Consider the following 14,312-nt stretch of genomic DNA (forward strand, 5'->3'; position numbering starts at 1 on the left):
TAGATCAGAGAGTGAATTCAAATTTTCTTTCTGGTCATTTAAAAGCTGATATATAAACTGTTTATGCCAGCAGACTACTGAAACTTGTCTTAGTGTGAAAACATGAGACTCTGTTCCCTTCAAAATTCACATGAGCAAGACCAGATCCCTGAAACTGAAGGAAAAAATGGAATTCAGCCAATATTTATACTCACCAGCTACCTTATTAGGGAAACAATTTTCTGTTAGTGTGAATATCTAACCAGGCAATCACACGGCAGTATTTAGGCATGTAGATGTGGTCAAGATCACTCCATCCATTCACTTCTGCTTATCCTGTTCAGGGTCGTGGGGGGGCTGGAGCCTATCCCAGCTGACATAGGGCGAGAGGCAGGGTACTGTTGCAGGGCTAACACAGAGAGACAAACAACATCCACACCTATGGGTAATTTAGAGTGGCCAATTAACCTAAGCCCAGTAAGTGCATGTCTTTGGACTGTGGAATCGAACCCGGGCCTTCCAGATGGTATTCTAACTGTGAGGCAGCAGTGCTAACCACCTCGCCACCGTGCTGCTGATGTGGTCAAGATGACCTGCTGAAGTTCAAACTGAGCATCAGAATGGGAAACCACAAAGGAAATTTCTGGCATGGCCTCACCTACTTCCAAGGAGCGTGAAGAAGAGCAGTAGTCTAAAGTGGTTGAAGATCCAGCAACACTTGTGATACGAAGAACAGCTTTATTACTTTATTACACGTTGCTCAAGTAATAAAGTTGTTCTTCATACCACAAGTGCTGCTGGAGCTTCAATCTCATCAGACTGGGGAAGAAAGGTGATTTAAGTGACTCTAAATGTGCTGTGGTTGTTGGCCTGATCTGAGTATTTCAGAAACTGTTGATCTGCTGGGATTTTTACACACAACCATGTCTAAAGTTTACAGTGAATGGGCTAAAAAAGAGAAACTATCCAATAACAGTAACTCAAATAACCACTTTTTACAAACCAAGGTATGTAGAAGAGGCTCTCTGAACACACAACAGGTCAAACTTTGAAGCTGCTACAGCAATGTTCAGACTTACTGGTTGTGGTGTGATGGTGTGGGGGGATATTATTTTTGGCACATTTTGGGCTCCTTAGTACCGAGCTTATTTTGAACACCCCAGCCTACCTATACCTATTGTTGCTGACCATGTCCATCCCTTTATGACTCCAGTGTAGCTGCTTCCTGCTGATGGCTGCTTCCGGCAGGACAACACACCATGACACGAAGTTCAGGTCATCTTAAACTGGTTTCATGAGCATGACAGCGAGTTCACTGTATTCAAATGACCTTCACAGTCACCAGATCTCAATCTATAGAGCACCTTCGGCACATTTGCTGCATACTTGTCACCTTCAGTTAACTTACTCCCTAACATTCCTTCTGTCCTCCACCATGTTTTAAATATTATTGCTTGAGTGTATAAATAAGTGTACACAAATGAACCTAAACATGTGAAACCTTCAGTTGGAGACCAGTTAGAGGGTCACGGTAAAAAATTGCTTTAAAATAATATGTGTTTCATACACAAGATGGCGGTAGTGAGCTTTCATTCACCCAGTATCACTGACAATTCCTCCTCAGTGCTACCATTAATTTTAGTCTTAAGTAAGTGTGATATCAACATATAATCCTGACAAAGTATACACAGAATCACAAACAAAAGCATAGAAAGAACAACATTTATTCAGGTGTATTTACATCTCAACACAATTATTTACAAGAATTAGGAGCACACATGAACTAAAGTATGGTTATAATCAGGAGTATGTAGAAATCGCAAATATGGCACTAAGTGGTAAGTAAACACCATTTTGGCATTTTAACATTTCTCTGTAGAAGATTATACATTTGGTTAGACACCAGAAATACATTGAATAATATAATTTTGTGGTCAATGCAGAGGATTTGGCAGTAAAGGAAAGTTTCACAGGTTCACATTTCCTTCACGTGTTAACAGAAAACCTCATGTTATTGTTTAATATCACTGTTTGAATTTGAAAAAATGCTGATGACAGAGCCTGTGAGCTTTCAAGTACTGTATCCATGTAGATCAAAAATCATTTCTACATTCAGTTAAGTGCCACCAAGCAGTTTTGTTACGGCCCTTAAAAAAGGCTATGCCTAATTTCCAGTGAAAATGTCCGTTTGTCAGTGTTCGAGTTATTTCAACACACTGGAAACAACTGAAAATAAAGGAAAATGAATGAATGAACACTAACGGACAGAAGGATTATGTGCAAGGAAGGTAACTACCCTAAAAAAGTTGCCAAAACAAAAAAATTTCAAGCTGACAATTATGAAGCCCCATGGAGTTATAGAAGCATTTTTATGGAAAGCGCCCCGTCCAGTGGCTGCGGCTTGACCAGAATAACAGTCTGTCATGACAGAAGCTGAACAGCTGCAGTGAGCTTCATTATCACTCCTCTATGAAGATTAAAGTGCTTAAGGCTGAGTTTTGATTAGATGCCACATTGTTGGGGTTCTCGCATTATTTATTACAAGTTTACAAAGCCTATCACATCCATCACGTCTCATCATGATACAACATGTCACTATAGCCCCACAAGTCAGACTGTAACCTGTAACAGTGTGGTCACAGATCCTAAGTTGGTTCTCTTAAGTAGACTCCACTGAACATTCAACAAAGTGCTAACCAGCCGGCTCACTCGAAATTACAGACTATTTTACAAATACTTTAAAATACTTAACACGGTTAGAAGCCGATGTCCTGTCAGGAGACAAAAGGCATGCAGTGCATTTCCAGAATCACTTTTATCTTTGTACACAACCCTTACATGCAGCTGTTAAAATCTGCAGCTGTGAGACATATAAAACCACCGACCTCATTCTAAACGAAGCATTACCTCAGAGAAACTCCCCTTCCATTTGTCATCTGCACAAAAGATATTTCGTTTCTCGTTTCCTCGACACAGCCTTTACTGTAACTGTAGCTTGTACTGCAATGAATTTGCATTGGTTTTGTCTGTGTAATGGTACATTTAAGAGGTGGTGCTTCATTTAAAATACAGAAACTCTAAAAATAATTCAAATTTTCCTATTTACATATGAATGAGACTGTTCATACTGGACATATTAGCTGAATAAAGTATCTCCCTTCATTGTTGGCGTCCGAGCCTCAAAGTCCTGTAAAAAAAAATTAATTAATTAATTAAATAAATTAAAAATTAAAAACATTGCAGTGCAGTCAGTCTACAAGAGGAGAGGATCAATAATTTATATTGCAATGCTACTGGTGAATGACCTGCAAGTGCTTACCCAGTTGCCTTTGAAAACTCTCTGGAGGTCTTAGGTAAACAAACTGCACAAAAACAGGAAGCAGATTTATGAATGGGCACAATAAAACAAAATCAAAGACAGTAAAAAGCATAAACAAAACACGCTTTGCTGGCAGCACTGGGAGGCAGAGGCTTATTTAATACAAGATGTTCATTTTGTGAATTATAGTCCCATATTGAGTGAAATAAATAACCAAGATGGCTACAGTGAAATGCTGACTAAATACTCAGGCTTCAAAATGGGACTTTGCAAACCAGCGGGTGACGCTGATATTTAAAGACTTGTGTGGGCTGCAGCACATTTTCAAGTTTCAAATGAAGTGGCCATTTTTAAGTTTTAGAATAGCTGGTTCAGCTTGTTGGCATGCAAACATTTAACACTTAGCACTAAAGATGTAATCCAGCTAAGGCTGTTTGTGATTTAAAAGATGTTTGCAACAACTTTTATGTTTTTGACCACGACACCTTTTTGACCTGGTGGTGGTGCTTGGTACAACTCAATAGGATGACACAACTCAACCATGTATGTGTGTAACAATTTGGTGTAGTAGTTTCACTCTGAAGCAAAAAGGTCAAGCTGCTGGAGGCAACGCAGCTATGGTCAGATGATCACAAAGTCAGGATTTCATTTGTGGACCTATAATGTGGTTCCAAAACTTTGTGATATTTTGGTTCTTTCACTTGGAACCATAAAACACCCAAAGCGACCACTGCAGCCACCAGCATCAGCGCTGTACACGTGCACTTTCTGTACTACTGATTTTTAAAAAATATTTTTAAAACTTCATGACTTGCAGGAGTTTATTCTATAAAACCTTTTATTTTTTTTTAGTTTGAAAATATTTTCAGTACATCACAGTAATAGATATTCTTTCATATTTTTGTATCAAAAAAACAAAAATTCAGATGGCACAACTAAAGACTAAAATGATAAAAAAAGTAAAAAAGACTATAGACTAAAAAAGTTTCTTAAATTATAATAAATTTCAAACAAAATACTCAAATTACTGGCATATTTTTAATTGTTAATATAGTCCAAATTTATAAATATTTTTAAAGCTTTTAAGATAATCAAAATTATTTTTATCAGCAATTTGTATGTTCTCCGATGTCAGGATGGTGCAACCTTAAACCTGAGACTTTTGTTGTGAAGTTTTACATTTACAAAAGCAATAATAGTGAAACGGACATTTCATCACACAGAGTGGTTTTTAATGACTGTCTGAAGAGGTTTTCAGTGCTCTCTTAAATATGGATAAAAAACAATTAAACTCATATGTAGATCGACACGCTTTCCATATCAGATGGTACAACTATTAGAATTATTATTATCTTACTACCAAACACAAAAGTTAATGCAGGTGTCTAAGCAGAAGCCTGTTTAAACTGCAGACAGCTGCAGAAACCAGGTGGTGCAACCACAAGAAATATAACTTAATCAAATCAATAATGTTATTTAAGATTATCTATCCATCCATCCATTCACTTCCGCTTATCCTGTTCAGGGTTGCGGGGGGGCTGGAGCCTATCCCAGCCTGTCGAAGGGCCAACACAGAGAGACAGACAACATCCACACTCTCATTCACACCTATGGGCAATTTAGAGTTTCCAGTTAACCTAACCCCAGTAAGTGCATGTCTTTAGACTATGGGATGAAAACCGGAGTACCCAGAGGAAACCCACGCGTGGGTAAGATTATCTATTCAATTTTTTAAAATTCCTATCATTTTTATTTTAAATGTGTTAATTTATAGAACAAACTCCTGCAAGTCACGAACGGATTTTTTTTAAACAAAAATGACGGATACAAAAATATGTACGTCACATCAACGACTCTTGCTACCTACCAGCTCTCTCTCACGGCCTCGATGTCACTCACAAGATTCTGCGCTAAACAGATGCCAAAAATCTAAAAAAAAAAAAGAGAGAAGCAGAAATGTTAGGGAGTGGAATAAAAAGAGAGCTTAGAAGTTAAGGATAAACCGATCCCCACCTGCAATAATGCAATCCCAATAAATATGCCTGCCACCACTGTCAGGTTATCTTGAAGCCACTTCTCAAACTGTGGTACGCAGCCTTTGATATAGATGAATGTCCTCTGCTCGGAGTCCTGTCAAAACATTTACAAGTCAAACCAGTTTTGCAGCACGATAATCAAGTTCAGCTGAAATATATTGGGTTTTACTTTGCTTCGCAACCCTTAACAACACAGTTATTTTTAATGGCACATGATTCCCCTTTTCATTTTGTGGTCTCCCCTAAAGCCTTCCACAGTGAAAGCCTCTGATCCACTGTTACGTAGTTGTTAACACACACTCAGCTCACTGTTTTCCTGCTCTGAGTCTGCTTCTCTCTGGCTCACGTTTAAAGTCACGAAAACAAACAGAGCCTTTTCCTTACATTATGCTACCGTGCAGTACGGCCAAAGCAAATGACCGAGGCGGGGAGGGGGGATTTCAGTTCCCATTGCATTGCTGCCGCATGAGTAATGCCACAAGGCCCAAAGTGCTGATGGAGAGCCAGCTGCTGTATTTTCAGGAGTGAGTTGAGAAACATACTGAAAGAGAAATATTGTGTCCAGGGTGGAGTAGTCGATGACCTCATATAGCCGAATAAACCTGCCTGAAGCAAAATAAACCAATTCATAGTTTTGACTCTTTCCACTCTTTTTTTTTAATCCCTGTTACATGTTTCCATGAGGATCTCAGTCTTGGTGATAAATTTAGGTATCTGTTTGTGGCTCACCGCTTTTGCTCGGATGTCGTATCCACACTGAGTGTTAATGACATCCTCCTGCGAAGAGAAGATACACATGCATTTTAGGTTAGTTAGAGACTCTAGACTGGCCCTTGGCATGAAAAAGAATAAAGTGTGAATAAACGTTAAAGACGATGGTGAGTAAAACTAGACAGAAATGCCAGTCCATGTTTATATAGTTATCATGATGAATTTTGCATAAAAACCCTGAATTTTTGTGTGGTTGCGTTTGCTTCCCTGTTATTCTGCTTGTAAGTTTAGTATGCGTCTAGGGTGTGTCTGCCTTTCTGGTCAGGTCAACCTTCATGAAACTGCATAGGACCACAGCTGCAGATTTGAGAACAGAAACTTGGACTTCAGTATCAGAAGTCAAGTTCTGTTTTCTTAAAAGCAACAAATAAAACTGTGACAGGCAGGTCTACACAATGTGTAAAAAGTGATCTAATTTTATACCAGTGTATGTAAAACACAGCCGAGAAAGGAAACTGTTTGCATGTAAAGTCTGGTGGGAACAATTTTTTCCCTTAATGGTCAGCCAAAATGAAACTGTATATTTACAGCATCTTTTTAAGATTCATATTTTGGTAGGACTTCACTGGATAGGGAGTCACAAACCTGGAAAAAAGTATTATAGAAGCAGAGCAGAGGTTTGTGGCAAACCTTTGCCTTTTCCCTAGATGGAGGAGAAGAAAAAGTCTGAAGAAGTCAAAGCTTCAGCAGTACTTGCAGCATGTAGAAAAACTAAAAGCATTTCAGCTTTTGGCCTTCATCAGCGTCAGCATGATGATGTGCTAGAAATGAAGCTGTTCTATAAACTACATGTCTTAACCAGATAGAATAGAGCATTTATGGTTGTTTTTCAGGGGGGAGGTTTATGGCATTTGGTGACACCAGGAAAACATTTTTCTTTAAATGTCAGTTTTTTCTTTTAAATTAACTGTCCTTTTGATTGAAAGCCAGCATTAAGAGAAGTGAAAAAAAAACTTCAACTGACTTGAAACTGTCACACCTGAGATTCTTTGACAAAATATAACTCCAAAAGACACTGTTACACAACTAAACTGAACCCAACAAAAACTGAAAGGTAGAAATGGTAGAAAATCCAACATTAAGTGCAAGTGATGCCTCTGGGAAATAATGATATCCAACAACTACCACCCCCACCCCACCCCACCCCTTCCCATAGAACATGACCTTGATAGGACAATCTGTCCTTAGATTGTCAATATAAAAACTTTGCTGTGTCTGTTTTGCTGAAGCGGAGTGCTGTCACTGCTGTGCTGAGCAGTTAAGAGCATTTTTCTGCCAAAAAATGCCTCTGTCCAGATCCCCGCCCATCCGCTTTCAGACTTTTCTTTGCTGGCAGGGCCTTACAGGACTAAACACAGTGGCCTCAGCGTCCTGTTGGAAGCCAGCCATGGTATCTGATAGCATTAGCCCTTCTTCTGCAGAACAGAGATAATACGCTATCTGTCACAAATAAGGCCTTCACAACTTCCCCTCCAAGTATGAGTCTTTAATTTAAACTCTAAGACACAAAAACACCCACAGACTTATTTTGGTAGAAAGACATACCGCTGGATCTTTGGTGCAGCAGGAAAAGGGCACTCCACATTTCTCACGACTCGGATTTGAATCAGTACAGTTGAAGTAGATGTTCAAATTCCAGTCGTCAGCTCCAAAAGCTCCACAGCACTCCCACTACAAGGTTAAATACACACACACAAAAAAAAAACCCCTGATACATACAAGGTCACACAGAAATAAACAGACATCTCTAACACAAGGTAAAACTACTGGAAAGAAATCAGTACAACAAATAAAGAAACACAGTGCTCACATATTCCTGGGTGAAGTCGATCAGGTTCTGCAGATCAATGTCATCTCTATAGGCCCGAATGTTGTTGTTAATGAAAAAATTGAGCTGGTCCTTGATCCAGTCTTTGAAGACAAAGGCTAGGACGCCAGCAGTCAGCTCAAGAAAGAAGATGATACCCAGGAACACGGAGAACTGAAATACATAAGCATTCTCTGAATTTAATAACTGTCATCGAACCAATAAATATATAAAGATCTCTGAGAAAGCCTTTAGAGGACATACAAACTTGAGCAGGAAAGAGTTTTCCCGGAGTGCTCCGATGCAACCAGCAAACCCAAGGATGAACATCACACCACCCACCACAAGGAATAGCCAGACAGGGTCAAAGCCCCCCAGGTCAGTGATGGACGAGATGTTAGAGAGAACACCCTGGGGACAAAGCACATGAAATGAAAAATCACTGAAGTATCACTGCTGTCCACTGGTCTTAAGTAAAGGAATAATTTGATAAGCCTCTATAAAACCCATCTTTCACAATGTAAGATCAAAGCCAGCATCAGCAGTTATTTAAAATGACCAAATAACAGAAAATGAGTCATCAATTATTTTTGATTTGTTCTTTAGAGCTAGTAAATATAAATATATTTAACTTAGCTTGCGTTTCTTTAGCTTAGCTTAGCTGCCTGGGTCTGTACAATGCTAAACAAACATAATTTGACTTTTAAAGCTAATTTTTATGTTGTTCATTTGCCCAGTGTACAAACAACAAGCTAACATTTTAGCTAACATTAGTTTCTGCACTGATAAACCAAACAAGTTTTAGCATGCAAACCGATAAGCTACAGAGTTGCTACTACAGTTGTGTCAGAAGCTTACATACACTCATTATGGGCATGAATGTCATGGTAGTTAGCAGACATAGTAGACTTTTAATAATTTCTCTGAACTGTTCTTTTTCCAGGGTGGACTGATTATACAGCATACATCTTTAAAATAAAAAGATTTGGGATTTTCTTTTACACAGGGCCAAAAGTATAGAGTCTCAAATATACACACACACTTATTTAAATCTTTTAATAAGTGGTGCTGGAGGCTCTACAGTGTCTTTTAACTCAATAAAGTCAAGGCCTATTAACTTCTTGTTCGTGACTGACTACCACTGGTAGTTTCTCCTTGCCAGCAAAGAAAGGATTTGTTGGCCATCACTCCTTGGATTGACCAATACTCAAAACGATGGGAAGGTTCAAGGAACTCAGTGAAGATCCAAGAAGGAGAACTGTAGTCTCTTGGAGCCTTTTCTAAACAAATGCAGATTCCAAGATCATTAGTTCAAACAACTGTATGAAAGTACAAGTTATTCTGATGTGCCACAACTTTGCCTTGGTCTGAAATAAAACCCAAACTTTCACCCTCAGATGAGAGGAAAGTGGTTAGGATGTTCAGGAACAACCCAGGAACCACCAAGACTCAAGCCTGCCCTGAACTGTAAACTGCTTAAACACCAGCATCACTGTCCACAGTGAAGCACGTCTTACATCATCATGGACTAAGAGGGTGCCAACCAAAAAAAGAAACTCCTGCTCCAAAATTGAGACCTTCAAGGTATAAGAAATTTGTAGCTGTCCACATGGAGAAGCCAAATGACTTCAGGAGAAACATTTTACGGTCAGATAATATAAAGACTGAGCTATTTGGCCACAATGACAAGAGGTATGTTTGCAGGAGTAAAGGTGAGCCTCAACCTCAACCCTATTGAAAATGTGTGGACTATACTTAAAAGCCAGATTCATACCTGGAAACCAACCAATTTGGCAGAGAGTGGTCAAATATCCAGCCAGAATTATGCCAGAAACCTGTTGATGACTACCAAAAGCATCTGATTGAGGTCCAACTTGGACATTTAACCAAATATTAGTGGGGGTGTATGTATACTTTTGCCCCTGTGTGGATTCGAGAAAATCCCAAAATAATTTCAAACTTGTGCATCCAATTCTTGTTTTTTAAAGTAATTAAAGATGTGTGCTGCACAGTCATTAAACCCTGGAAAATTGCCATTCATTAATGCCCATGGTGAGCGTATGTAAACTTCTGATCACAATTGTATGTAGATTTTCTTACCTCTAGAGCCAGGCTAGCTGTGTCTCGGTTTGTGTCAGAAGCTAACAGTTTAACTTAGCCCACAGCGTGTGTGGCATCAAACTCTTTTTAACCAAACTTTTGACATTACATCAATCTAACAGTTAATCATGTTATCAAGAAAATAAATTAGCAGTTAACAAATAATGAAATAATATTAGTTGCAGTTGTGTGTGTGTGTAGAACGAAGCAACAATCAAGATCTTCAAATGTACTTTGGTGAAATTCACAATGCTCTCAGTAGACTGCTTTCTTTCATAGTACACAATGAATGAATCTGTGAAATGCATCAGATCAATTTATAGCCCATTGTTCATGAGTCCCACAGGAAAGTATGAAATTCCTTTCTGAGTCAGTAAAGCCACTGCGACCATTTCATGCACACAGACTAGTGTAAACCACATACAATGACTGGCATTGATATACTGAGTTTATAGATTATTTGCAGATACTTGCAAGTGAAAAACTTCACAGAAATAATTCGTGCAACTTGTCATAACACGTGTGTATAGAACTCACCTTTTCACTCCATGCCCACAAACCAATGGCAAGGAAGGCCACTCCAAGGAACTGACAGAGATGAGAGAGAGAGAGAAAGAGAGAGAGAGCAGGTTTATTTTGCTGTGACTGCAACATGTAGTCATCACACAGACGCACACTGACAGAAACCACAGAGAGATTTTCCTGGCAGTGGTCCATTACTAAATATTTCTCATCCCAGTCTGCAGGATCAGCAGGAGGCTTCCACATTAGAAAGCATCTTTAAACAGCCAGACTGTACAGAACTGTACGCCGCAGTGTAACAGCAGTAATCAGGATTATTATTACAACAGTAATTTAACATTTTATGGAAGTTTGTGTGTATAAACCCCCCCCCCCCCCCCCCCCCCCCCCCCCAAAAGTCTTGTAACTGTTATTAAAATATGTAAAATTATGTATGTTTCAGTGATTTTTTTAACATATATTTGGGATTTTTTAAAATCACTTTAATATACTTAGAAAACTTGTAAATCCACCTAAATTTTACAGCTGCACTGAGTTTTGGCTTCTTATGACAACTATCTGCAATTTTTTTTTTTTTTTTTACATTAAACTCATCACAATGTACTTTTTTTTCAGTTTATCAGCAGTGTGTGGTTTCCCGTCAAGGACAGAGATAAACTCAGTTAAAAATACGTACAGTTCAGTTACTAGTGTGATGAACTATTATAAATAAAACTTGACAGGAGATGTGCTCCAAAAAATTAAAACAAAATAAAATAACTAATTAAAAACAGAACATATTATAAGACACATCATTTGTGCAAATTTCAACTGGAGATGCAGTAAATTTAATTACTGTTGGTCCAAATTTTTACCCAGCAATGCCTTCACTAATAAGATTAAAATCCCACTCAGTGGCAAGACTTTAAAAAGTGCTGAAATTAAGGTAACAAATAATTAGGTTTTTAAATAACTGTTTTTAACCAAAGTGTTTTGTTGCTTAAATTAGACCCATTTATTCATTAGATAGTAACACTAAAGATATTTTTCTCAGGTGAAAGATAATGAACTTTATAGACTATCTCAAGTATTACTTCTAAGAGAGATGATGAGGCAGGAGAGGAGCTGTTTTTGACGCAACCAACTTCTGCTGATGATATCTGAATGGCACAAGGCTCAAATAAGTCACTGGTCACTGCACAGTTGGCTGAGAGCTTCTGCAGGGCCCAAAACGCTTTTCTCTTTATCAATCTGCGATAGACCAGAAGCACACTGACGCCATTTATGGCTTAAGTGGCAGTTGAGCTAGCGGGAGTTAACGGGTCATTTTGACATTTCACTGTAATAAAATTACTGGTTTAAATACATTCAAAAAAAAACAAAAACATATATATACTGATAGCTGCTTGGACTCAAAGTCCCACACTCCCACACTGCAATGGCTTACTAGGACACTTGAATTATTACTAATATCGCCACATGTTATCAGCATCTGTGCTTTTCCTGCAATAACAAGGCAAAATGTCTGCTGTGGAAAAGGCCTAATATGGCCAATGTTGCAAATCAGTCAGTTGGACTGGTGTAATTTACTGTATCAGATAAACACAGACATCCACATCTGGTTATTTAATTATTTAACCATTAACAACAAACAAAGAATGGGCTGTATTTGAAGGCTTAGATCAAGCAGTTCATTTATTGGCAGAAATTCTCACAATTAACTAATTACTCTGGCGGCACAGGGGCCCAGGGGTGAGCACCAGTGCCTCACGGCCAGAGGGTCCTGGGTTCAAGCGCAGGTAGGGCCCTTCTGAGTGGTGTCTGCTTGCACAGGTTTTCTCTAGGAGCTCCTGCTATCAAAAAAGGTCCATGTTGCCCGGTATGTCAGTCTGGTACACGCTCAAAAAAGACTCTTAATGTCAAGGGTTAAATTCCAGTTTAAAAAGTGAAAACTGCCAAACATTCACTTGAGCTTTTAGCTTCACGCCATTATGTGAAGTTTTGTGTTGTAATTTGGACCAAACAGTCTATTGACTGATGGAAAAAAAATATGGCAGAACAATCAATAATGAACATAATGTCCCTGCAGTCCTTTCAGCCCTTACTCAAACTCATACTTCATTCATCAGTCAGTTGTAATGTTTAATTTTTTTGTTTGATTGTTTGTTTGTATATGACATTATTTCCTGTGACCAATCCCCTAAAGCCAAGAATTATTTTAACCTAAGTACTGGAGAGGCAGCCAATACTCCCATTTAACACCTGGAATCAATGGCAGCATTACTGCTTTAAATTATAAAACAATTAATGATTAGCAATTATTTATTTTATTTTATTATGCTCTGCTGTTAACGTTGTGAAGCACTTTGGAGTGAGAGGTGCTACTTGGGCTCAGCACTGTTAATAACTAGTAAAGCCTCCTCCACCTCTTCCCCGCAACAACCTGTGAAAAAGGACCCATGCAGGTATTGTTTCAAGCTGAAACTGGAGGCCCTGGGCGACTGTGGGGTTGATGTGGGTGTAAAGCATGAGCGGAGGTGTTTTTGTTTTGTTTTCCCCTCCCTGTGGTTTCACTCATGCACAGAGAAGAATGACAGCTCTGTTTTCTCAGCCCAAACATCACTACAATAAAAATACATAAATATATAAATAAGGCCTCAGCTGGGGCTACCGTGATGTAAACAAGCAGATGATGCCGAGAGTAAAGAGAGAGCTGCTCTCATCCTGATGGAGGACACAGGAAAACAAAAGCAGGCTGATGGGTGACAGAGGGAGCAAGTGCACAGGAGCAAGAACACAGAAAGCGAAACCACTTCGAAACCAACAAAAAGATGAAACAGCAACAAATAAATAAATAAACACACCTCACAGCTAATGACGGGGAACAAAGACACATCAGTGAGTTAAAGTGACGATGGCAGGCCTGACGTCGCAAACAGCAAACGCGGGACTTACCCAGAATATAATGTTGAATCCGAAGATGAAATACTTGATGCAGCAGCTCACTTCATGAGCCTTGAAATGCTTTCCTGACATCATCTGGATGGTTTTCTCTTTTCTTCAACGCCGCAGCGAGAAGGAATCACATCTACAGCTGTTCTGTGTGTGGCAGCCTCGCTCCTCTGGAAACACCCTTTTATTTTTTTTTTTTTTAAGGGCTCAACACATGATGCCGTTTTTAGCGTCTAATTATTAACACCATCCTGATTCTCTGCGGATAAAAGGCGCAGATGAAGCCGCCGAGGAGCGTTCAGTCTGTCTGAGTCCCTCCACAGATCTCACCTTATTCCGGGTGTGCGGTCCTCAGAGGCGTAGAAATAAACCCACTGAAGCCGACCAGATCAAAACCGATGGTCTTCTATCTGACCCGTAATCTAGACATGGCTGTTATTTGATTGGCATATCTGGGAACCAATGATTTTCTTCAGAGGTCTGAGAAGGCGGGACTTCCTCTATGATAGGGTCTCTGACCCCATTACAACGACCGATATTACAAGTTACAGGGTAGTTAATCATTTATAACATATTTTATTAATCACTTACTAATTCTGTCTATGATAGACGACACGATACATAATTAAACTTTATCACACCCATTAGGCTATTAGGCCATAATGAGACTATAATTAATAATTTATGTTGATGTGGAATAAATAATGATTCATTCATGCAGCTTCTTTAAAGCTTCTCCAGCTTGAAGTTGCAGGGGGTTAAATCAATCTATGTTGATCTTTCATTGATTAGATTAGATTGATTGACTGAGACACCCCAGAATCAGGTTTATTGCAGGTTATTTTTT

General features: G+C 39.0%; 1 protein-coding gene across 1 annotated transcript; it reads right to left on the reverse strand.

Moving 5' to 3' along the window:
* Positions 1-1,679: 1,679 nt before the first annotated feature.
* On the reverse strand, positions 1,680-13,885 carry LOC115782338 (tetraspanin-5). The gene is made up of 10 exons (XM_030732473.1): positions 13,469-13,885; positions 10,550-10,600; positions 8,177-8,323; positions 7,916-8,086; positions 7,651-7,776; positions 6,064-6,111; positions 5,312-5,428; positions 5,166-5,227; positions 3,299-3,341; positions 1,680-3,166 (listed from the first exon to the last, which is right to left on the reverse strand). Exons 1-9 carry the CDS (start codon positions 13,550-13,552, stop codon positions 3,329-3,331), a joined length of 819 nt encoding a protein of 272 aa, XP_030588333.1. The 5' UTR covers positions 13,553-13,885; the 3' UTR covers positions 1,680-3,166; positions 3,299-3,328.
* Positions 13,886-14,312: the final 427 nt, after the last annotated feature.

The sequence above is a fragment of the Archocentrus centrarchus genome, chromosome 1 (genome assembly GCF_007364275.1).
Source record: "Archocentrus centrarchus isolate MPI-CPG fArcCen1 chromosome 1, fArcCen1, whole genome shotgun sequence".
Classification (NCBI taxonomy): Eukaryota; Metazoa; Chordata; class Actinopteri; order Cichliformes; family Cichlidae; genus Archocentrus; species Archocentrus centrarchus.